Genomic DNA, 22,069 nt, shown 5'->3' with positions numbered 1-22,069 from the left:
GAAATCTGTCCCTCTTCCGGAGCACTTCCTTCCCTGTGAGGCATGCTTCCTGGACAGCTGGCCTAACCCGGGCTGGATGAAACGCTTTCTTCCCTGCAGAAGATTCTAAAACGCTTGTTCACTTCGTGTCAACAATAACATGGTGAACAATAACTTGGAGGGGGGTGGCAGGAAGGGAACTGGGGCCCAGAATACAATGTAAGTCTAAGGAGCGGACAGCTCTTGCCTAGGTCGGGGATTTAGGAAGCAAGGGCTCCAGCAGCCCTGGGAGAGTACCTCCAGGGCTGATTTTGTGGGGAAGGTCTGGGCCCATCCCCAGCAGGGGCAGCCTGGTTGGCCATGGGGTCGGCATCAGGTCTAAGTGGTTGAAGCGGGAGGGGAGGAGAGGTTTTTCCCGGGGTGGGGCGGGGGGAGGGGGGATGGCAGGAAACCCTCCAGAAAGAAGGGCCCCCAGCTTATCTCTTCGATGCACACGGAGAATTCTCCTGTAAGAACCATAAGCATCTGAGATCACACTCACTTGCAAGCTGGCAAATGAGCCTGCCTGTTTCCGAGGACACACCCCCTGGATCAGTTCACTTCCCCCAGCAAGAGCAGCGGCCAGATGTCACCCACAGAGGGCCAGGCCACACCTGCACAAAGCCAGGGTGCCCAGAGAGGAGGCCTGGATAGGGGAAGCCTGACTGTCTATACTGGATGCGACCTCTGCCCCAACAGAGACATTAGGAAAGCTACACTGGACCACAGATAAACCCAGCCTCTGCTCCAGACAGCGACACGGACTCCATCCTCCAAGCAGGTTCAGGAGGAAAATTCCCAGGAAAGGACAGTCTGGAAGCAGGGGATGAGCCACGGGACAGTGCCTACCAGTGTTTCCCCTCCAGGTGGCCCCCCGTCTAGAGCCTTGAGGTCCCCTACCCAAGTCTCACTCCACGGGCAGGTCTAGGAGCCTGCCTCCACCCCACCAGGCAACTCAAGCAAAGAGTGTAAGGTTCAGGACAAGTTTGAGGGAGTCGCCCTCCGGCTGCGGGGGCTCAGAACTGAGGGAAGCGCCTGGGGCCCCACGTACGGCCGCTATTCCAAGCGGGGCTCTCTGTGGCTTCAGCCGACTTGCGTCCCTACACCTGCCTCCCCCTCCCCTCCCCGGCCCGCCCCGGGTCTTGAGCTTTCAGTGTGTCTCACAAAAGGCTCTGCGGACAGCAGAGCTCATTTGACCCCTGAGCCAGTGCCCCTCACACTTAGTGCCTCAGCCTAGGCCTCCTGGGCTGCCGGTGTCCAGACCCCTCCCGCTCGCCCTGCCAGGAGCCGGCGGCCACCTGGGGGGATCCGAGAGGTGGGGAAGTTCGCTTGCGGTCACCGGGTTCCGACGCGGCAACAGCGCAGCCAGACCAAGTCCCCGCCCCGCGCCCCCGCCTCCCCGCACCCCCCGCGCCCCTTTTCCGTCCTCCGCCCCCTCCTGCGGTCTGGAGGGTCCGGATGGCCGCCCACCCGGGCTTCCCAGGAACCCTCCGGATAACCTCACCCCAGCCGGCCACCCCAGGGCACAGGGTCTCATCCCGAGCCGGGTGACCCAGGAAACATGCACACACACCCCCCACCCCACCCCCACGCCCCCAGCACACCGCGGGAGCCGCTCCCTCGGACGGTTCCAGGGTCCTCTGCTGCCCGCCGGGTGCGCACCCTCAACCCGGGCTCGGCACCCATCGCCACCCCTCCCGCAAGAGCAGCGCGGAGGGCCCGACTCCTCGGCCGCGCATGGGCCTGCGACGCCACCTGGTGGCCGCCTGGGCAAAGCGCGATCGCAGGGAGGCGGCGAGAGGGGCACGGAGCCGCGGAGAGAGGAGGGTGTCTCCCCCAGAGGACCCGTCACCAGGTTGCTGCCATCGGCCCCTGGATGGCGGCGCTGGCTTAACCCGAATTCTGATCCCGATCGGTCCCTATCGCATTTCTGATCAGACTAAAGCACAAATTAGGACACGCTGTAACCAGGGGATGGGGAGGAGAGGCGCTGGACCCAAACCTGAGGGATTTTGTTTTAACCTGAGGCAGTGGAGTTAGCCCAGTGCAGATGGACACCGACGCACAGGTGTGGCGGGAGGAGCATGTGCCTGAGCGTGAATAAAAAAATAAGTCCCAAGAGAAATTTTTAAAATAACTTGAACTAGGGGCGCCTGGGTGGCGCAGTCGGTTGGGCGTCCGACTTCAGCCAGGTCACGATCTCGCGGTCCGTGAGTTCGAGCCCCGCGTCGGGCTCTGGGCTGACCGCTCAGAGCCTGGAGCCTGTTTCCGATTCTGTGTCTCCCTCTCTCTCTGCCCCTCCCCCGTTCATGCTCTGTCTCTCTCTGTCCCAAAAATAAATAAACGTTGAAAAAAAAAATAAATAAAATAAAATAAAATAAAATAAAATAACTTGAACTAAATTAAAAGGAAAACACAACTTACCAAAATGTTTGGGATGCAGCAGTGCTTACAGGGAAATCAACAGAATTAAAAGAAGAAATTAGAAATTAATTAGAAAGAAGACAGACCTCGTGGCGCCTGGGTGGCTCGGTCACTTAAGTCTCCCACTTCAGCTCAGGTCATGACCTCACAGTTCATGAGTTCTAGCCCCTGGCATCCGCTCTGTGCTGACAGCTTGGAGCCTGGAACCTGCTTCAGATTCTGTGTCACCATCTTTCTCTGCCCCTTCCCTGCCTCTCAAAAATAAACATTAACATTTTTTTTTAAAAAGCCTTAGGAATCTTAGGAAACTAGAGAAAGCAGCAAAGAGGCCTAAAGCAAACAGAAGGAAAAAAATAATAAAAATTAGAGCAGAAATCAATGAAATTGAAACCAGGAAGCAATAGGGAAAAAAACAATGAAACCAAAAGCTGTTTATAGGAGGGACAAAGTCGATAAAATTGATAAACTGCTAGCCAGGCTAATAAAAACTGAAAAGAGAAAACAGATTACTACAATGAGAAACGGAAAAGGAGCCATCACTGCAGATCCCACTGACATTAGAGGGATAATGGAGGAATACTATGAACAACTGTATGCTCACAAATTTGATAACTTAGATGAAACGGCCCAATTCCTTGAAAGACACAGCCTACAAAAACCCACATAAGGAGAAATAGGTAAACTAAATAGGTCTATGTTTATTGACAAAATTAAACCGATAATTAATAATATTCCAAACAAGAAACCACCAGGCACAGATGGCTTCACTGGTGAATTGTACCAAATATTTGAAGCGAAAAAGATGATACCAATTCTCTGCAATATTTTCCAGAAAATAGAAACAGAAAGAATCCTTCTCAATTCATTCTGAGTCAGCATTACCCTGACAAAACCACAACCAGATAGACATGAAAAGGAAATTGCAGATCAAATATCTCTTGAGCACAAAAGCAAAAATCCTCAACAAATTATTAGCAAGTCCAATCCAACAATGAATTATACACCACAAAAGAAGTGTATTCTAGTAACCAGTGGGATTTATTCTAGGTGTGCAAGGCTGGTTCAATATTTTAAAAATCAACTAGTATAACCTATTATATATGCCAGCTAAGGTAGAAAAATATGATCTTATCAACTGATGTTGAAAAAACATTTGATCAAAAGAGCTTTCTTAAAGAGCATTTTAATCATGGGAATGCAAGCTGGTGCAGCCACTCTGGAAAACAGTATGGAGGTTCCTCAAAAATCTAAAAATAGAACTACCCTATGACCCAACAATTGCACTACTAGGCATTTATCCATAGGACATAGGTGTGATGTTTTGAAGGGACACATGCACCCCCACGTTTATAGCAACACTATCAACAATAGCCAAAGTATGGGAAGAGCCCAAATGTCCATCGATGGATGAACAGATAAAGAAGAGGTGGTATGTGTGTATATATATATATATATATATATACACATACACACACACACACACACACACACACACACACACACACAATGGAGTATTACTCGGCAATCAAAAAGAATGAAATCTAGGGGCGCCTGAGTGGCTCAGTCAGTAAAGCATCAGACTTCGGCTCAGGTCATGATCTCATGGTTCATGAGTTTTAGCCCTGCATCGGGCTCTGTGCTGATAGCTCGGAGCCTGGAGCCTGCTTCAGATTCTGTCTCCCTCGCTCTCTGCCCCTCCCCCACTCATGCTCTGTCTCTCTCTCTCTCTGTGTCGAAAATAAAAACACTAAAAAAAAAAAAAAAGAATGAAATCTTGCCATTTGCAGCTACATGGATGGAACTGGAGGGTATTATGCTAGGTGAAATTAGTCAGAGAAAGACAAAAACCATATTTCATTCATATGAGGACTTTAAGAGACAAAACAGATGAACATGAGGGAAGGGAAACAAAAATAATATAAAAACAGGGAGGAGACAAAACAGAAGAGACTCATAAATATGTAGAACAAACTGAGGGTTACTGGAGGGGGGATGGACTAAATGGGTAAGGGGCACTAAGGAATCTACTCCCGAAATCATTGTTGCACTATATGCTAACTAATTTGAATGTAAATTCTGCCAGGGACACAGAAGGAGGTGGATGAGATGACTCGGTGGAGCACGGGGTGTGGAAGATGTTGACGCTGTTCTGAACGCTACCGTAACGGTAGATTTGTCAACGTGCATGGAACTCAACAACACAGAGTAAACCTAATGTTCGCGAATTAAAGAAAGATAATTTCGGACGTCGGGGACCCAGGAAGGGATGCAGACGGTGGCCAGACTCTCGGGGTGTTACAAACGCGTGAAACCCCCTCACTGAAGGGGCGGGAGTCCGTAAGACTCAAGGCAGGGCACCCTCCCGCGAGCGCCGGGCTCTAGTTGACGAAGTTGTTCCCGGCGGGGTCAGGTGACCAGTTCTGATCCTGCGGCCCGAGTCCTGGAGCGAACAGCTGAGTACGTGGCCGGCGGCCGGTGGGAACCCCGTGCGGTCTCACCGCTGAGTGGGAGGTTACAGGGGATCGGGGGGAGGATGGGCCCTGGGGTAACGGGTGGTGGTCGGAGACGCAGTAAGAACTCGTGTTTAGCTTAACGTAGGTACAGCTGGCTGCACAGAGAAACATTAACAGGCTCGTGTATATACAATTGGTATAGGCATATATTTCTTTGCCTTGTCTGCTAAGGGGGCACAAAGAAACAATACTCCAGCAGCAATAAACACACCTACGTCCCAGGTTTTGGTTCCTATGACCATTCTCTACTATACTTCTACGTTTAAAACACACAGCTTGATAGGTTTTAATGAGTGTGCAGACAAATATGGAAGGTGAGTTGGGGGAGGGAAGGGGCAAGAACGAGAGGGGGTGGGTGAGGACATTTGAAGATGGGGGCATTGTCCACAGGGTAGGCAACAGAATGCTGTAATCGTGGGATGTGGCCAGCTTGATTCTGTGCCCCAACATTCAAATAAAAGGACAGAAAAGGAAGGGCGTGTGCATGTTACACCCAAATTGCAACTTCCCACACAATTTGTTCGGGATGAAGTGGGGTCCACGTCCCCTCTGCTCAAACCTGGGTGGCCTGTGACAGCATGTGGCAGAACTACTGTGTGGTGACCCACCAGGCGCTTTGCCCCTTTGCTGGAGCCCAGAGGCCACCTCCCGGAAGTGGCCATGTCCAGATGCTCCGGTTAACCAGGCTGGCTGAGCCCAGCCGTCTCCACCAAGGACCAACACGAGATGACTGCAGCCCAGCCATCAGTCACCCCAGCCCTTCGCATCTTCCCACCACATCATCAAGCAGAGAAAAGCTGTCCCATGAGGCCCTGTCTAAATTCCTGACCCGCAGAATCCATGAACACAATAAGTAGGCCTTGTTTCACACCACTAATGTTGGGGTGGTTGGTTACACAGCAACACAAAACTGGAACAGGTGCAGGAAGGGGTGAAGGGAGAAGGGTCGGGCTGGCCGCTGGGCGGGTCAGAATGGCCCAGGCAAGACCTGGAACCAAGCGCACAAAGTTCACCATCAGCTCAGCGGGAGCCGCACCCAGACCCCAGCACTCAAGTCCACAGTGGACGTGGAGACGTCCGTTGCGCACCCCTCCTGACCCTTCCAGTGTGCCCTGCCCCATCCGTCTGTGCAACGTCTCTCCGTGTTCACTCCGCAGTCGCTGGAAGCCACCACCGGGCCCCTCTGCCGCCCACCCACGTGGAAGCCTGGTTAAGACTCTGGCCCTGCAGGGTGAAGCCACGTGCTCTGGAGACCCTCCTCTGCCTCACTTCCGTGGCAAGGCCCACACACCCACTCCTGCCCCCCTCACCCATCATCATTACCTACCACCTGTCTCTCTCCCAAACTTCTTTTCCTCCACTTGGAGCCCCGTTCCTTCTGGCGGCGCTGTTTTCTAGAGGCTGGCTCCAACTCCAAGACCAGGCTGTACCCCTATCCCCAGCTTTCCCCCACATTCCCCAAGCCCTGGTGCCCCCCATTTCCTGTCCCCGAGTCCTCTGTTGCCCGTGTCCCGACTGTCCCCCAACCCATACAGCCTGCGCCTTCCACTGCCTCCGTCCCTACACACCCTGGTCCCCACCCCCGCGTAACCACGTCCACGTCCTCCAGGGCTCTGTGTCTCCCCTACCCCGCACCTCTACACTTCCCGCGTCCCCCTGACTCTGCAGCCCGTCCCTCGAGCAACCCCAGTCCTCGGTCCTCAGCATGTCCCCTGCCTCTATGCCCGCCCCCGTCCCCACCCACCAACACCCCTGCCCCCGGCCTCTGCACCTCCCCATCCCCCGTCCCTGCTTCCCGCGTCCTTCGCACCACATTGTCCCTTGGACACCGCCTGACCTCTGTCCCGTGTCCCCGCGTCCTTCGCGCACCCCCCCCCCCGGACCCTCCTTCCCCTGTCCCCCGCACCTCCCCGTCCTCCGTGAACCCCTCCCGGGGCCCCGTCCCCGGGCCTCCGCACCTCCGGCCCCCCGCGCCCGGGAGCCGCGCGGGCCGGCGCGCCCAGGTGGATGCGCGCGCGTTGCGTGGAGACGGGCGGCGGGCACACCCTAACCCGCCGGCCCCGCCCCCCGCGCCGCCGATTGGCTCCCCGCGGGCCGGCCGGGCCCCGGTTGGCTCGCGCCGCGCGGCCGCCGGGCCCGTTTCACGGTGGGTAGCACCGCAGCGTGGATGCTGCTGGGTCCCGCCGCGGCCCCCAGGAGCGTGGAGCCCGAGCGGCCGGGCGGGGCCGGGCGGGGGCACCGCCGGGAGCCGCTCCGCCGCCCACCCCGGGCCCGCGGCCGGGGGGCGGGGGGCAGCCTGGGGTCGCGGCCGCTCGGTGTGGCCGCGGGCGGCGGACAAAGGGCCATGCGGGGCCGGGGGCCGCGGCGCGGGGCGCGCGGGAACCGGGGGCCGCAGCGGTGCCGCTGAGCGCGGCCCGAGGCGGGGCGGGGCCGGGCGCGATGCCGTGGTTCCCGGTGAAGAAGATCCGCAAACAGATCAAGCTGCTGCTGCTGCTGGTGCTGGTCACCTGCGCCGCGTGGCTCACGTACGTGCACCTGAGCCTGGTGCGCCAGGGCCGCGCGCTGCGCCAGCGCCTGGGCTACGGGCGAGGTACGGGGGCGCGTCCGGGGGCGGGGGGCGGGGGCACCCCGAGGAGCGCTGGGGGGCCGGGCCTCCGCCCCGCGCCCGGAGACCCCCGGCCGCCCGCCCTTCCCGGCTCTGCGGTATTTGGGCAGGGGGCGCGGTTCGGCCGGGCCCGGAGCCCAATGACGTCAGCAGTGACGCCCGCGACCCTCTTGGGGAGCGTCCCCGAACCTGGGCCGACTCCGGGATGTGACCTGGAGCCAGCAGTGACGGGGTGAACAGCGGGCTCTCAGGGAGATCGCCCGCAGGCCCTGCAGGCTGGGCTTTTCAGGAAGGCCTCGCACCCCCACCGCTTGTCCTCTCAGTTTACCCGTCTGCGGGGGGAGAGAGGAGGGAGGGGTCCGGCCTCCCTTCGGGGTGGGGGTCGGGGAGGGTTTGGAGGGAGCTGACTGGTGCAGTTGGAAGGCTTCCTGAGGGGTGCCCTAACTAACCCTGTGACAAGGGGCAGGCTTTTGTGGTGGGGGTGGGGGTGGGGAAGCACAGTGATGGGGGTCCAGCCTGGGGACCCCTGAGCTGCCTGGAGTAAACCTTCCCAGGCTCCTCCAGCTCACACTCCGGTGAAGACAATAAACCCACAAAGCAAATCAGTTCCTGGTGAGTGTGGTGCGAAAGAGCCAGGGCAGGGGGTCTGGACGGCCCCTTGAAGGTGGTGCTGCCCGCCCACGACACCTGGGGGGGGAGAGTGTGCCTGGCAGGAGGGATGAGCCTGTGACAACCTGGTGGGAAGGGGAGAAGCAGGGAGCCTGGAACCTGGGGAAGGGGGAGGGCATGGGAGAGAGGGAAGCACCTCAGGGCACGAGTAACACAACCCCCCCCCCCCCCCCAACACCACACCTTAAACCTCCCAGCAGAGACCGGAGCAGAAGCCTCCTCTGCCCAGGCAGGGAAGCTCCCAGCTGGGCTGCCCCTGCCCCTTCTTAGGAAGTGTGGTGCTGGGTGCCCTTAGGGTGAGAGGTCAGGGGTGTGGGTCCCGCTTCCTCACCCTCTTCCTAACAGTGACTTTGGCCCACGGCACCCAGGGCCACTTCACTGAGGGCCTCCCTGCTCCGTCCCCTCCTGCCTCCTTTCCATGTGCCTGGACACCTGGCTCCACAGACCTCCCAGGCCAGGGGTGTGGAGCTTGTCCCAACCCCCCAGAGTCTACACCCCTCACAGCCACCACACCCATGAGGGGTCCCCAGCACAGCTCAGTCCCTAAAAGAAGCCCCCCTCCCCCAGCTATCAGCAAATAAGACAGGATCCCAGATTGTGACCCAGTGACACAGAAGAAACCCCCCCCCCCCTTCCCAGCCACCTCTGTGGCTTTCTGAGCAACCGCAGTCTTCACCAACTGACTTCCTGAGTAGCTGGGGAGTCTAGCTCAGCAACTGGGAGGGAGTAGAAGTGTGGGAACCCCATTTCTGAGGGCCTCTCTGCTCTCAGCTGGACCAGCAGACTGCCCTTACGACTCCTGGGTGAGCAGGAGCTGTTCAGCGTCCTGGAAGGTCAAACTCCCATGGGGCACCTTCCAGGAAAGCCCCAGCCCATGGGTCCTGGCTCTGGGCTGCAGCCTCTTCGTCCAGCCACCTGGGCTCCCACCAGGGTAAGGCTTGTGAGAAGCGGAGCAGCTGGACACGCCCGAGGACTTTTTGACTGTTGGGTCAGTGCTGTCTTCACTTCCAACTGGGGAGGCAGCACTGGAGTGGGACAGGGGGTCTGCCTTCCTGGTATCCTGCGGGATACCCATGTGGCAGGAGCCCTCTGGGGATCTCGCTGTGCTGGACAGTGGTGGAAGCCTGGGCTGGGACCCCACCACAGAAGTCTCCTGGTACCCATGGGCTTAGCTTGGTGGGCAGGGAGCATAGGGCCAGGCTGGGGGGATTTGGCCAGGAGCCTCTTAGGGGCTCACCTCCCAGCTGGACAGAGGACGGTGGGGGAGGAACCCAGAAGAAGGAGCAGGTGGGCAAGTACCACAGGGGTCCTACAGGCAGGAGACTAAGGTCAGCTTCCCTCCCCCCGGAGAAGGGACTCAGGCCAATTGTGTCCACACAGGAATCTGTGGGTCTGGATTGAAGGATGGGCATGAATGTCGAAATTCCGGCTTGCCCTGGAGCAGAGGGGGTGCTTCTGGATTGGGTATCCCTGGCTGGGAGCACGGGGCTGGGGGCAGAGGTGGGATATAATAAAGCCTCCCAGAAGAGCCTTGAGTCCCGAGGTGTGGCACACCCCTCCCCCCAGAGGACAGGGTGGGATGCTCAGGTCCACAGCTTAGGCAAGAAGCCTGGGAATTTGAGGGAGTTAGGGGCATGGGGATGGTCGGCCCTAGGACAGGGGTTGTTTATAAGGGTGCCAAGCTCTGGAGAGAGCCACAGACAGACCTAGGAGGGGTTCCTCGGGGTCACGGTCGCCGGAGCCACGTTGGCCCCCGGCCCCCCAGCAGCCAGACCAGCATGTCTGTTCCTCTTCTGTCCAGGCTGGTGCCAGGACTCCTCTGGTCCTGAACCCCTCTCAAGGCCAGCAGGTGGCACATGTGCTGTGAGCAGGGGCTGGCTTAGCCTGAAGACAAAAGCACCAGCTTTCCAATAACAAGCGCTGGCACTAACCCTTAGCACGCAGTTCTGATGAGGGAGGGAGACACAGAACCCTCAGGACGAGGGAAAAGTGCTGAGGGCACAGTGCAGCAGTCCTGGGGGCCTTCCTGGAGGCAGAGCCGCGGTGAGGATGGCCAGATAAGTGTGTATGTGTATGCATTAGCACATGCACACACATGACTCTGCTCCCTGGCACCAGTCAGGGGGCTAGGAAAAGCCAGGTGGAGGGCTTGAGAGGGGGCTGCCCACCCCAGAGGCGGAATGTGGAAGAAGGACCCAGAGAGCAATTGCACAGCCACAGGTGGGGCCCTGGGCAGCACGGGGAGCAGACTGAAGTGCGAAGGCTTCAGCAGGAGACACTGCTGTCCCCACCTGGGCCCCAGTCATGCCCCACGTGCCGCCCACAGATGGTGAGAAGCTGAGCGGTGTGACGGAGGGCAGGGGCGTCCGGGCTGCGCTGTCCACACAGAGGGCGGAGGACTCCAGCGAGAGTCGGGAGGAGGAGCAGGTGGTGAGCAGGGCTGTGGGAAAGAACACGCGTGTGCGGCACACACACATCCCTGAGGCCACACTAGTGGCCTCGGGACCTGTGGGCTGGGTGGATGGAGGACGCGGGTGCAGGCACGAGCACAGCCCAGCCTGCAGTTCACGTCCGGCGGGCATGGGTGTGCACGAGCGTGCTGGCCAGTGCTTGCCTGGGCAGGTGTGGTGAGGGTCCTCTGGGTGTGTGTGGTTGGGGTACCATGGGTTCGGGATTTTATGGCTGGATGCGTGCAGGGGAGTCCTTGTGAGGTGTGTCCCGGTGTGTGTGTGGGGTGGGGGTGGGGGGTGACCCCTCCCTGTCTTCCCATTTCTCTTGACCCTGGTGCCTTTTCTGTCCTGTAGCCAGAAGGACGGGACCCAAACATGCTGTTTCCTGTGGGGGTTGGAAAGCCACCCCCTCTGAACCTCACCCATCAGGTTCCCCCGTGGTGGGAAGAGGTGAGCTCTGCTTGGCTTGTGATGAGCTTCAGGGGAGGGCTGGGGTGGGGGGGAGCTGTGCAGAAGGTAAGGCCCACCTCCCGCCCCCCCAGTACAAGGGGCAGGTGAACCTGCATGTGTTTGAGGACTGGTGCGGAGGCGCCGTGGGCCATCTGAGGAGGAACCTGCACTTCCCGTTGTTTCCCCACGTGAGTGCCAGTGGCAGGGAGCTGGCAGGGGGTGGGGGGTAGGGCAGGACAGGGAAAGGCTTTGACGTCAGAGGCCACTGTCCCCCCAGACTCGCACCACCGTGAAGAAGTTGGCTGTGTCCCCCAAGTGGAAGAACTACGGACTACGGATTTTCGGCTTCATCCACCCGGCGAGAGATGGTGCGGGGGTGGGGATGTGCCAGGGAGGGGGCAGCAGGAAGGGCCCCACCCCACCCCCCTGAGCCCCTGTCGTGTGGCCTAGGAGACGTCCAGTTCTCTGTGGCTTCGGATGACAACTCTGAGTTCTGGCTGAGCCCAAATGAGAGCCCGGCGGGTGCCCAGCTGGTGGCCTTTGTGGGCAAGGTACCCTTAACCCCACAGCCCTCCCACCCCAGCCCCTCCACCCACACCCCTATCTGTCTTCACTGGGCCTCCTCCGCCTCCGTCACCTGTCTCCTCCAGCTTCTGAGGGACGGGGACTGGATGAGGCTGGTGCCCCCAAGGAGAGGGTGAACCCCCCCACCCTTCTGTATCGCTTCCCAGACTGGCTCAGAGTGGACAGCACCTGGGGAGTTCACCAAGTTCAGCTCGCAGGTGTCCAAGCCCAAGCGGTGAGTGACTGGGAGCGTGTGTGCACCGGGGTGTATTGGGGGGCGGGGGGAACACGCACGAGCACCCAGGAAACCCTGCACCTGTACTGTCGTGGCCACACTGCCGTTGCCCCGAGGGACCGCCCCCGAGCACCCCACCTTTTCTGGGGTTTCTGTTTGGGGCTCCTGGAGCATGGTAGGAGCATGTCCCCCTGACTGCCTATGTCCCCAGGCTCATGGCCTCCCGGAGGTACTACTTTGAGCTGCTGCACAAGCAGGACGACCGAGGCTCAGACCACGTGGAAGTGGGCGTGAGTGTGGCCTGCCATCCGTGGGCTTCTGGAGAACCCACGTCCCTTGCCCTGCTCTCTCTGCTCCCAACACTCCCTGCAGGACAATGGTGTGGGTCCTGCCCCCTCACCCCAGGAGTTCCCATCTAGGTAGCAAAGCAGACACTCAGGGACGGGGGGGTCCAAGATCAACTCTGCCCAGGGAGGCTTCATGGAGAAGTGGTGCTTGAGTAGAGTCTTGAGAGATGAGACATTCGTGGGGAGATCCAGTGAGGAGAGAATTGGGGTGCCTCAGGGGAACTCCAGATCTCAAGAACGGCAGAGGAACAGCAGAGTTCTTCCAGAACTCCAGAGGATCCAGTGGCCAGGCAGGGCCTGCAACGCGAACCCTGGACAGCCCAAAGCAATTGGGTTTGCGTTTCAGGAAAAACCCTTTGGCCACTGCTGCAGAGAGCCTGGGCGGGGGCGGATCTTTTAGACATGGTCCCCTGAAGCAGGGAGGTGGGGCCTGAGCCTGGCTAGGGGAGATGGGGCATTTATCGACTGTGTGTGCTAGGCATCAACCCAGCTCAGCTGGCAGGGAGTCCAGGCTGGAAACGCAGGCTTGGGGTGATCTTGTGGAAGCCAAGGGGGTGCCAAGAAGACCCAGAATGAGCTAGGAAGGGAGAGGGCCTGGAACAGCTCCCAGGAACCCCAGCTTGAGGGAGGGAGGAACCGAGTCTGCAAAGGAGGAGACTGAGAAGGAGCTGCCACAGGAATGGGGAAACAGGGAGGGTGAGGTCCAGTGAGGCGAGGGGTAGGGGCCTCTAGAAGGCTAGCTGGGACCGCCAGGAAGGCGATGGCTGCAGCATGGGGAAGGAGGCCGTGGCAAAGCCATAACCAGCGGGCAAGGAAGTGCTTAGGGTGTCAGGAAAGGCCTGGAGGGAGCATGGGAGGGGGGCGTCCCATCAACCAAGAACCCCTCTGCCATCCAAGCTCCAAGCTTCCTGTGCCCTCGAAGGGGCTGTCCCCACCTGCTCCCCGTGCCCACGTTCAGAAAAGACCCGTTCCTCTCCAGCTCCAGGACCACAGAGCTTTGGTCCTGACCGCTCTCTCCCTTCCCTAGTGGCGAGCCTTCCTGCCAGGCCTGAAGTTTGAGGTCATAGGCTCTGCTCACATCTCCCTGTACACAGGTGTGGAGCCCAGTGCCTCTTTGGGGAGGGGGGTGGGCTCCTGATCTGCGGTCTCTTTGGGGTGGTCTCTGGATGTGGGTGGGGAGGGGTGAGGACTGGTCCTTGGGTACTCCTGAGGACCCCACACATTCCTCTGTCCCCAGATGAATCGTCCCTGAAGATGGACCACGTGGCCCATGTCCCCCAGTCTCCAGCCAGCCACGTGGGGGGGCGCCTGCCACAGGAGGAGCCCAGAGCTGACATGCTGCGCCCAGACCCCCGAGACACCTTCTTCCTCAGTGAGAGGGGACCGTGGAGGGGGGGGGGGGCAGGGATACCCAGCCTGCCACTCTGTGACCACTCCTCCCACAGCACCTCGGGTGGAGCCTTCGAGTCTGGAGAACGTGCTGGAGCCCTGCGCCTACGCCCCCACCTATGTTGTCAAGGACTTTCCAATCGCGAGATACCAGGGGCTGCAGTTTGTAAGTGCCCCTCACCAAGACCTTCCCTGAGGCCCCGGCCTCCCGCCCAGGGTCCCCTGAGCCCTCTGTTCCGCCCACAGGTGTACCTGTCCTTTGTCTACCCCAATGACCACACGCGCCTCACGCACATGGAGACGGAAAACAAGTGCTTCTACCGAGAGTCGCCGCTGTACTTGGAGAGGTGGGCGGGGCAGGCAAGGGATGGGGTGGGGGGGGGGCAGCGGCCGGTAGGGGGGTCCTCTCTGATGCCCCTCACCGCCCCAGGTTTGGGTTCTATAAATACATGAAGATGGACAGGGAGGAGGGAGAGGAAGACGAGGAGGAAGAGGTGCAGCGCCGAGCCTTCCTCTTCCTCAACCCGGATGGTGAGTACCGCCCCCCGCGCGCGCGCGCCCCCCAGCCTGTGCCCACCTGGGCGGGGAGTGACCCCCGCGCGCCCCCCAGCGTGTGCCCACCAGGGCGTGGAGTGCGCCCCCCCAGCCTGTGCCCACCTGGGCGGGGAGTGACCCCCGCGCGCCCCCCAGCCTGTGCCCACCTGGGCGGGGAGTGCGCCCCCCTAGCCTGTGCCCACCTGGGCTGCTTCCCGCAGACTTCCTGGACGATGAGGAAGAGGGGGAGCTGCTAGACAGCCTGGAGCCCACGGAGGCGTCCCCCCTGCAGAGCCGCCGCCACCTCCCCCTGCCCGCGGCCCCCACAGCGCCCGGAGCCACGCCCGCCCCGCCGGTGCCTCCCAGCCCCGGAGACCTGCCCACCACCCGGCGCTCCCGGGCGCTGAGCTGGGCCGCCCGGGCCGCGCGCCCCCTGCCCCTCTTCTTGGGCCGCGCCCTGCGCCCCCGAGCTGCGGCTCAGCAGCAGCCCCCGAAGGTGTATGTGACGCGGGTGCGGCCGGGACTGCGGGCGCCTCTCGGCCCACGCGGCCCACCCTGGCCGCCCTTCCCCGGAGTCTTCCTCCGCCCCAGACCTCTTCCCCGGGTGCAGCTGCGGGCGCCCCCACGGCCGCCGCGGTCTCGAGGCCGCAGGACCGGTGGTTCCCCGGGCGCAGAGCTGAGGCCCCCGGCCCGGGCGCAGGCCACCCAGGGGAGCCTGGAGGGCCAGCCGCGCTTGCTGGGACTCCCAGCTCCGACCGCGGCCGCGAACCTGTCGTCGGAAGCTCAGCCCGTGACCTCCTTCCTGAGCTTGTCCCAAGTGTCCAGGGCGCAGCTGCCTGCAGCGGGCGACGAGGAGGAGGCAGACGATGACGACGACGGGGCGCGGGGCGAAGATGAGGACAGCGAGGAGGCCGCGGGAGCCCCCCGAGGCCGCTGGCGCGAGGACGCCATTGACTGGCAGCGCACGTTCAGCGTGGGCGCCGTGGATTTCGAGCAGCTACGCTCCGACTGGAACGACCTGCGCTGCAACGTGTCGGGGAACCTGCAGCTGCCCGAGGCCGAGGCCGTGGATGTGGTGGCCCAGTACATGGAGCGGCTCAACGCGCGCCACGGCGGGTGCGTCCGGAGTGTGCGCCTGGGAGGGGAGGCCCTAGAGGGCGTGCACCTGGGAAGGGGAGGACCTGGGGGGTGGTGAATGTTGGGGGGGGGGGCATATGGGAGGGGAGGCCCTGGAGGGGGTGCCTGTGAAGGGGAAGCCCTGGGAGGTGCGTGTGGGAGGGGAGGCCCTGGGAGGATGTGCGCCAGGGAAGGGGAGGCCCTGGGGGGGTGAGTGTGGGAGGGGAGGCCCTGGGGAGGGTGCGTGTGGGAGGAGAGGCGCTGGTGGGGAGGGGGGGAGTGGGAGGGGAGGCCCTGGGGAATGCGTAGAGGAGGGGAGGGGGGGGAAGGGGGGGTTCCTGGGAAGGAGAGGACCTGGGGGGTGAGTATGGGAGGGTCGGGGGGTTATGTAGTAGGGGAGGCCCTGGAGGAGGTGAGTGTGGGAGGGGAGGCCCTGGGTGGGGGGGTGCGCCTGGGAAGGGGAGGACCTGGGGGGGGGGGCGCCTGGGAAGGGGAAGCCCTGGGAGGTGCTTGTGGGAGGGGAGGCCCTGGGAGGAAATGCTCCTGGGAAAGGGAGGCGCTGGGGGGGTGTGAGTGGGAGGGGAGGCCCTGGAGGAGGTGAGTGTGGGAGGGGAGGCCCTGGGTGGGGGTTGCGCCTGGGAAGGGGAGGACCTGGGGGGGGGGGGCGCCTGGGAAGGGGAAGCCCTGGGAGGTGCTTGTGGGAGGGGAGGCCCTGGGAGGAAATGCGCCTGGGAAGGGGAGGCGCTGGGGGGGTGTGAGTGGGAGGGGAGGCCCTGGGGAATGGTATGGGAGGGGAGGAGGGGAGGAGGGGGGTACTTGGAGGGAGAGGACCTAGGGGGTGAGTGTGGGAGGGTGTGGGGGGGTCATGTAGGAGGGGAGGCCCTGGAGGAGGTGAGTGTGGGAGGGGAGGCCCTGGGAAGTGTGTGCCTGGGAAGGGGAAGTCCTGGCCTCTGTGGAACCTTCAGACCTTCCCCAGGGTTTAACAGGGTGCTGGTCTGGGCATGGTACACGGACCTCCTAGGGAAGAGCTGTCTCTCCCTGTCTCTTCCCTGTCTCCTGGGGCTTCTTAGTGTCCAGGGTCCCTATTCAGTGTTAGAAGCCTCCCCTCCTCACAGGCACCCAGGGTGGGCTCCCTTGTCCTGAACCTCCAAACCCACCCTGTCACCTTGGGCCTGAACCCAAGAATGAATCTGAACCAGCCAGGGCTCTCCTCCAAGTAGAGACCCAAAGGACAGGCTGAGAGTCCCTGGACCCCTCCTCGTCTTCTGGTACAGGGCTCCTGGGTCTTCCCAGAGGGTCTTTCTCCAGCTCAGGGGAGCGCAGGGCTCCTGCCCCATTGCTGCCTCTGATCCCCGCCCCCACCCCCCAGGAATCCAGGCCTGTCACCACCCCCATATGTAGGCTAGCGGGGCAGAGAATGGGAGGCCCCAAAGTTGGCCCCAAAGGAGACACTGGTGGGTTCTGTGAGCCTTAAAAAAGGAGTAGAGCCAGTGCAGACAGCACTGGTAGGCAAAGGCACTGGGGCAGGAGGCCAGGGGCCCGGTGTGCAGAGGACGGAGAAGGGGCCATCGTGGGCCTCGAGCAACCTGCTCAGGACTCATTTTTCTTGCAGACCGTACCAGGTTTTGAGCAAGACAGGGGCCGACCTGTTGGGGTTGCAGACAGGCCTGTTGCTGCCTTGGAGGGGAGTGGACGGGATGGGAAGCCCACAGGGGCCATGACTGCCAGGCTTGTGCCAGGGAAGGGCAGGGATTTGATTCTAGGTGGCTGAGTTCTTGGCTCAAAGCTTCCTGAGAGTAGGGTGTGGGTGGGCCTAAGGACTGAGAGTTCAGAAAGACCCAGAGTGTTTGGGGCAGAAAGTCCCTGACGCTTGGGGAGAGCACAGTGGGAATGGCGGGGTTTGCAGGGAGGAGTGGGGACTCCTCGGGGGTCACACAGGTAGGCTCCCATGGCCAGGGGGCTGCAAAGGGAGGACATTTGGAGAAAGGAAGGGTCCCGTTTTCCCAGGATGAGAAGCCTCTGCCTGGTAACAGAGTGGAGGACGAAGACGCTCAGCAGGGCCAGAAGGAGGGAAGGGGCAGAAGAGGCTCAGGGTAGGCCCAGTGGCATCTTCCCCTGGGTCAGGATGGCCCCGGGGCTGGTGCCAGAAGAGGCAGAAGGGAGGCTTATCTGAGGAGCCTCGGAAAGAGCCGGGGAGGATTGGGGCAAGCTTGCACATTGGATACCCCAGAAAAAAGAGCCAGTGCGGGAGGAAGTCGGCTCACTCAGCACGAGGGGACATTGAAGGCAAGCTCGAGTCGGCTTAAGGCCCTAGAATGTCAGTGTAAGGCCAGCGAGCCTCCTGTGGACAGTGGGTGGCGCCGTCATAAAGGTCACTGTAGATGCGTGAGCGGTGACACGAAGACCACAGAGGAGGCTGCCCTAGGGAGGGGAGGCACGAAATGGGCGCCCGCCCTCTCGGAGCTCCCCGGCAGGACGCGGCGTGGGCGGGGTATGGCAGCCTGGGACACGAGGGGAGGGAAGGGAATTCACGGCAGCTGCCCCAGCCCCTCTTCTGAGTGGCCGCCTGGTTTCTGGGGCTGGGGGCGACCCGCAGGGACACTCGGGGGGGAGGGGGGCAGGGAAGAGGGAGGGCCGCAAGCTCGGAGCCCAAGCGTGCCGACCCAGCCCCCGCTTCCCAGGCGCTACGCGCTTCTGCGCATCGTGAACGTGGAGAAGCGCCGGGACTCCGCGCGCGGAAGCCGCTTCCTGCTGGAGTTGGAGCTGCAGGAGCGCGGGGGCGGCCGCCGGCGCCTGTCAGAGTACGTCTTCCTGCGACTGCCCGGAGCCCACGCCGGAGGCGCCGACGCCGACGGAGAGAGCCCGGAGCCCGCTCCCGCCGCCCCCACGCGCCCCGACGGCCGCCCCGAGCTCTGCCGGCCGCTGCGCCTGGCCTGGCGCCAGGATGTGATGGTCCACTTCATCGTGCCAGGTGCGCGGGACCGCCTCGGGCCCGGGCACCTGGGACGTGGGCTGGGCTTCCCCGAGCCCCCGCGGCCCGTGGGAGCGCCGCTGGCCGTGCGCCGGGTCCCGCGGAGTCAGGTCGGGGTGGGCTCAGCGGCACCCCCTTCCTCCAGTGAAGAACCAGGCGCGCTGGGTGGCCCAGTTCCTGGCGGACATGGCCGCGCTGCACGCCCGCACGGGGGACTCGCACTTCAGCATCACCCTGGTGGACTTTGAGAGCGAGGACATGGACGTCGAGCAGGCGCTGCGCTCTGCCCGGCTGCCCCGGTAACAGCGCCCCCGCCAGGGACGGCCGAGCGCGTCTTGCCTCCCCCGCCCCTTCCGGGACGCGGGTTTTCTAGCCCCGGCCCGCAGGGGTCAGGGCCTGTGACCTCCAACCCCCCCCCCCCCCTGCTCTCCTCCCCACCTCCCCCAGGTACCAGTACTTGAGGCGAACTGGAAACTTTGAGCGCTCGGCGGGCTTGCAGGCTGGAGTGGACGCAGTGGAGGTGCGTGGGAGGGTTGGGAGAGCAGGGAGAGCCCGTCCAGACCACCAAGGAAGGAACTCCGCTGGGGGAGCGGAGGGGCGTGCTCAGGCCTCCCCGTGACCTCGGCCTCCAGGATGCCAGCAGCATCGTTTTCCTCTGTGATCTGCACATCCACTTCCCGCCCAACATCCTGGACGGCATCCGCAAACACTGTGTGGAGGGCAAACTGGCCTTTGCGCCCGTGGTCATGCGCCTGGGCTGTGGGAGCTCGCCGGGGGACCCGCACGGTAATGCCCTGGATGCCCCCCCCCCCATGCCCCGATAACACTGGGAGTTCCACCAACGGCAGGGTGAGGCCCAGGCCCCTGGGGGCCTCTCCTAACCCCGGAGGTGGGCCTGGGGATCCATCAGTGCCCCGCCTATTGCCTAGGACCCCAGAGCCTCCAGGGTCATGCCTGGGAACCTCCTCCAGCACCCCAGTCGTGTGCAGGACCACAGGTTATGACCCCACACAGAAGAGTGACTCTTGACACCCCTCTGAGGATGGGACCCTGCAGCAGACCCCCTCTGGAGGCTGGGGAGGAAGGCTTGCAGGTTCTGGTGTCTGAAGGGCACCTTCCTACGCAGGCTACTGGGAGGTGAATGGCTTCGGCCTCTTCGGGATCTACAAGTCAGACTTCGACCGCGTCGGGGGCATGAACACTGAGGAGTTCCGGGACCAGTGGGGGGGCGAGGACTGGGAGCTCCTGGACAGGTGACTGCCCCCCATCTCGGGGACTGAGGATACTTCCTCTGAGCGGGGAGGGTACCCCAGGGTCCTCACGTGCTGCAGGGACTTCCGCTTCGTATCCCAGGATCTGTGACCCCACCCCACCCCACACCTCTTCCGATCTCTAGGGTTCTGCAGACTCGGGAACAGCCTTGCAACAAATTCTGTCCCCAGATCCTGTAGGCCCAGTGGTGGCCCTGAGTCCTCATCTCCCACCGGGGTCCCACAGTAGTGGAAGGCCTGACACCCCTAGCCCTTGGGCCAGGGTCCTGAGCACTTCCATGCTGCCCTGCCCCCAGGCTCCGGAAGAACCAGGGCAGCCACAACTATCCCCCTACCACCCAGATCCTATAGGCACCCCTCTCCAGCGTCCTGACGCCCCCTTTCCACCCAGGGTCCTGCAGGCAGGGCTGGAGGTGGAGCGACTCCGAGTGCGGAATTTCTACCACCACTACCACTCCAAGCGGGGAATGTGGGGCGCACGTGGCCGGAAGGGCTCCCGCACCGAGGGATCCTGAAGACCAGGCAACCCCCTCCCAGCCCCTGGCCGCCGTCCCGTGGTGGGGGCTGGAGGCCGGGCCCTGAGCCTGGTCCCTGGGAACCCCGGCAAGGCTTATCGCAGGGGAATGGCCACCACCTGTGCCTGGCCCAGCGAGGCCACCGCCCCCTTTGTGCCCCTCCCCAGAGAGGCAGCCTTCACAGCTGGTTGGGGCCCGGGCTTGGTCTCCACACTCTGCGCGATGATTTCTGTGAAATTTTGCTGTAGCGATGACGTTGTTTTCAGGATTTCCGAGAGTTCTGTCTGTTCCGTTTTTTATTCAGAATGAAATGAAATATTTTTTTTAGTTCTGACTTGTCCTCTGCCTGGTTCTCTTGGGAGGGCAGAGATAAGCCTCAGTGACTGCCAGGAGCCCTGCCCTCACGGGCACTCTCTCTGCCCCTGAGGCCCCTTCCTGTCCCACAGCAGCAGCGGCTACCAACCCCACCCTCTCCCGAGACCACTCTCTTCCTCCCCTCTCCTCTTGACCTTCAGAGGTGGGACCTGGAGGTGAAAGGGCTTCGGGCCTCTTTCCTGCTGCTCGGTGCCCGTGGAGTCATGTGGCCACCAGTGACAGACATGGGGCGGGGCCTGCACAGCTTTGAGAAAAGAACGTTCGGTCATTTCACTCCTTTTGAAAACAGAACTTGGATGTTAGCCCTACCCGGTCTTCCTAGAAGGTCAAGGTGAACTTGGCACCCGTTCTGTGGCCACGTTGGGAGTGGCACTCAGGGCTGAGCTGCCGGAAGCAGAAAACCCAACACAAGCTGGTTTACGCCATAATGGGGGTGGGGGTGGGGGGTGTGATTATTTTACTTCTGTTCGTGTCAGTGGAAGTTCAGGGTCAGGAGCACACTAGGGGAGTGCTGACCCAGAGGCTGGATGATGCTGTCAAGGCCCAGCCCCTCCCTAGGGGTCTCAGCTGTCTGAAGATGGGTCCCAGTGCTCTGCCTGGTACTAAGCAGCTGCCTATATGAGGTCCTTGTGGCTGCCGTGACAGATTTCCAGAAACACAGAATGTATGACCTCCATGTTCCGTAGGTCAGAAGCCCAAAAACAAGGTTTCTGTGGCCCGATCTGGAGGCTTTAAAAAAATTTTTTTAACATTTATTTATTTTTGAGACAGAGAGAGACAGAGCATGAACAGGGGAGGGTCAGAGAGAGGGAGACACAGAATCTGAAACAGGCTCCAGGCTCTGAGCTGTCAGCACAGAGCCCGACGCGGGGCTCGAACTCATGGACCGCGAGATCATGACCTGAGCCGAAGTCGGCCGCTTAACCGACTGAGCCACCCAGGCGCCCCTGGACGCTTTAGAAATGAATCTGCCTTGTCCTGTCCCCACTTTTAGAGGCCACTTGAGTTCCTTGGCTCAGGGCTGCTGCTTATGTCAAAGCCAGCAGCTTAGCATCTTCAGAGCCCTCCCTTCCTGTGTCTGTCACCTCTGCTTCCATCATCACATCTCTCTGGCCCTCCTGCCTCCCTCTTGTAAGGACATGTGTGGTTACACTGCTCCCTTCCATTATTCCCAGATGATCTCCCCATCTCCACCAACATTCTTTACGTAATCACATCTGCAAAGTTCTTTTTGCCATGGCAGTTGACAGCCACAGGTTCCAGGGTTAGGGCCTGGAGTCTTTGGGGCCATAATTCTCTGTACCTCCTCACTGACATTCAGTGGGAAGGCAGTACATGCACCCAGCAGCCCAAATAACCCTCGCGAGATTGACCCAAGTTGTCTCCTTAGGTCATACCTCACCATGAACCTGGGGCAGCAGGAAAGATTCCAATGAAAGAAGAACCAGATGGATGCCACCATCTGGCCCCGAGAAGACTCTAGAAATGACCCTGCTGGAAGGGACATTGACCACTGCCGCTGCTGACCAGAGTAGCCAGCAGATGTGTGTAGACACCAAGTCCCATGTAATAACGTGGGCTTCACAAGTCCTGCGGGTCCACGGAGCACAAGTGCCTACAGGG

General features: G+C 61.3%; 1 protein-coding gene across 4 annotated transcripts; it reads left to right on the top strand.

Moving 5' to 3' along the window:
* Positions 1–7,095: 7,095 nt before the first annotated feature.
* Positions 7,096–20,405, top strand: B4GALNT4 (beta-1,4-N-acetyl-galactosaminyltransferase 4). Of its 4 annotated transcripts, none has more exons than XM_045486504.1 (20): positions 7,096–7,545; positions 10,556–10,656; positions 11,034–11,129; positions 11,222–11,317; positions 11,407–11,497; positions 11,580–11,680; positions 11,861–11,928; positions 12,140–12,218; positions 13,303–13,369; positions 13,513–13,647; positions 13,721–13,830; positions 13,911–14,011; positions 14,095–14,195; positions 14,420–15,314; positions 17,996–18,285; positions 18,431–18,584; positions 18,733–18,805; positions 18,918–19,071; positions 19,412–19,538; positions 19,948–20,405. In XM_045486504.1, exons 1-20 carry the CDS (start codon positions 7,395–7,397, stop codon positions 20,069–20,071), a joined length of 3,114 nt encoding a protein of 1,037 aa, XP_045342460.1. In that variant the 5' UTR covers positions 7,096–7,394; the 3' UTR covers positions 20,072–20,405. The 4 variants fall into 4 exon arrangements, with proteins under 4 accessions (XP_045342460.1, XP_045342459.1, XP_045342462.1 ...); XM_045486503.1 differs by having other exon boundaries at positions 7,097–7,545; positions 10,556–10,659; XM_045486506.1 differs by having other exon boundaries at positions 7,370–7,480.
* The last annotated feature ends 1,664 nt before the right edge of the window (positions 20,406–22,069 follow it).

This window comes from Leopardus geoffroyi, chromosome D1, assembly GCF_018350155.1.
Source record: "Leopardus geoffroyi isolate Oge1 chromosome D1, O.geoffroyi_Oge1_pat1.0, whole genome shotgun sequence".
NCBI lineage: Eukaryota > Metazoa > Chordata > Mammalia > Carnivora > Felidae > Leopardus > Leopardus geoffroyi.
Note: the sequence above shows the minus strand (reverse complement) of the source record. Positions and strands in the feature narration are given on the sequence as shown.

Excerpts from the sequence above, each read along its gene's own strand:
- B4GALNT4 (XM_045486503.1), top strand. The coding sequence starts at position 7,395 with ATGCCGTGGTTCCCGGTGAAGAAGATCCGCAAACAGATCAAGCTGCTG. Across the intron at positions 13,648-13,720 it reads CCGAGACACCTTCTTCCTCA|CACCTCGGGTGGAGCCTTCG; the intron begins GTGAGAGGGGAC and ends CTCCTCCCACAG. Across the intron at positions 19,539-19,947 it reads GACTGGGAGCTCCTGGACAG|GGTCCTGCAGGCAGGGCTGG; the intron begins GTGACTGCCCCC and ends CTTTCCACCCAG.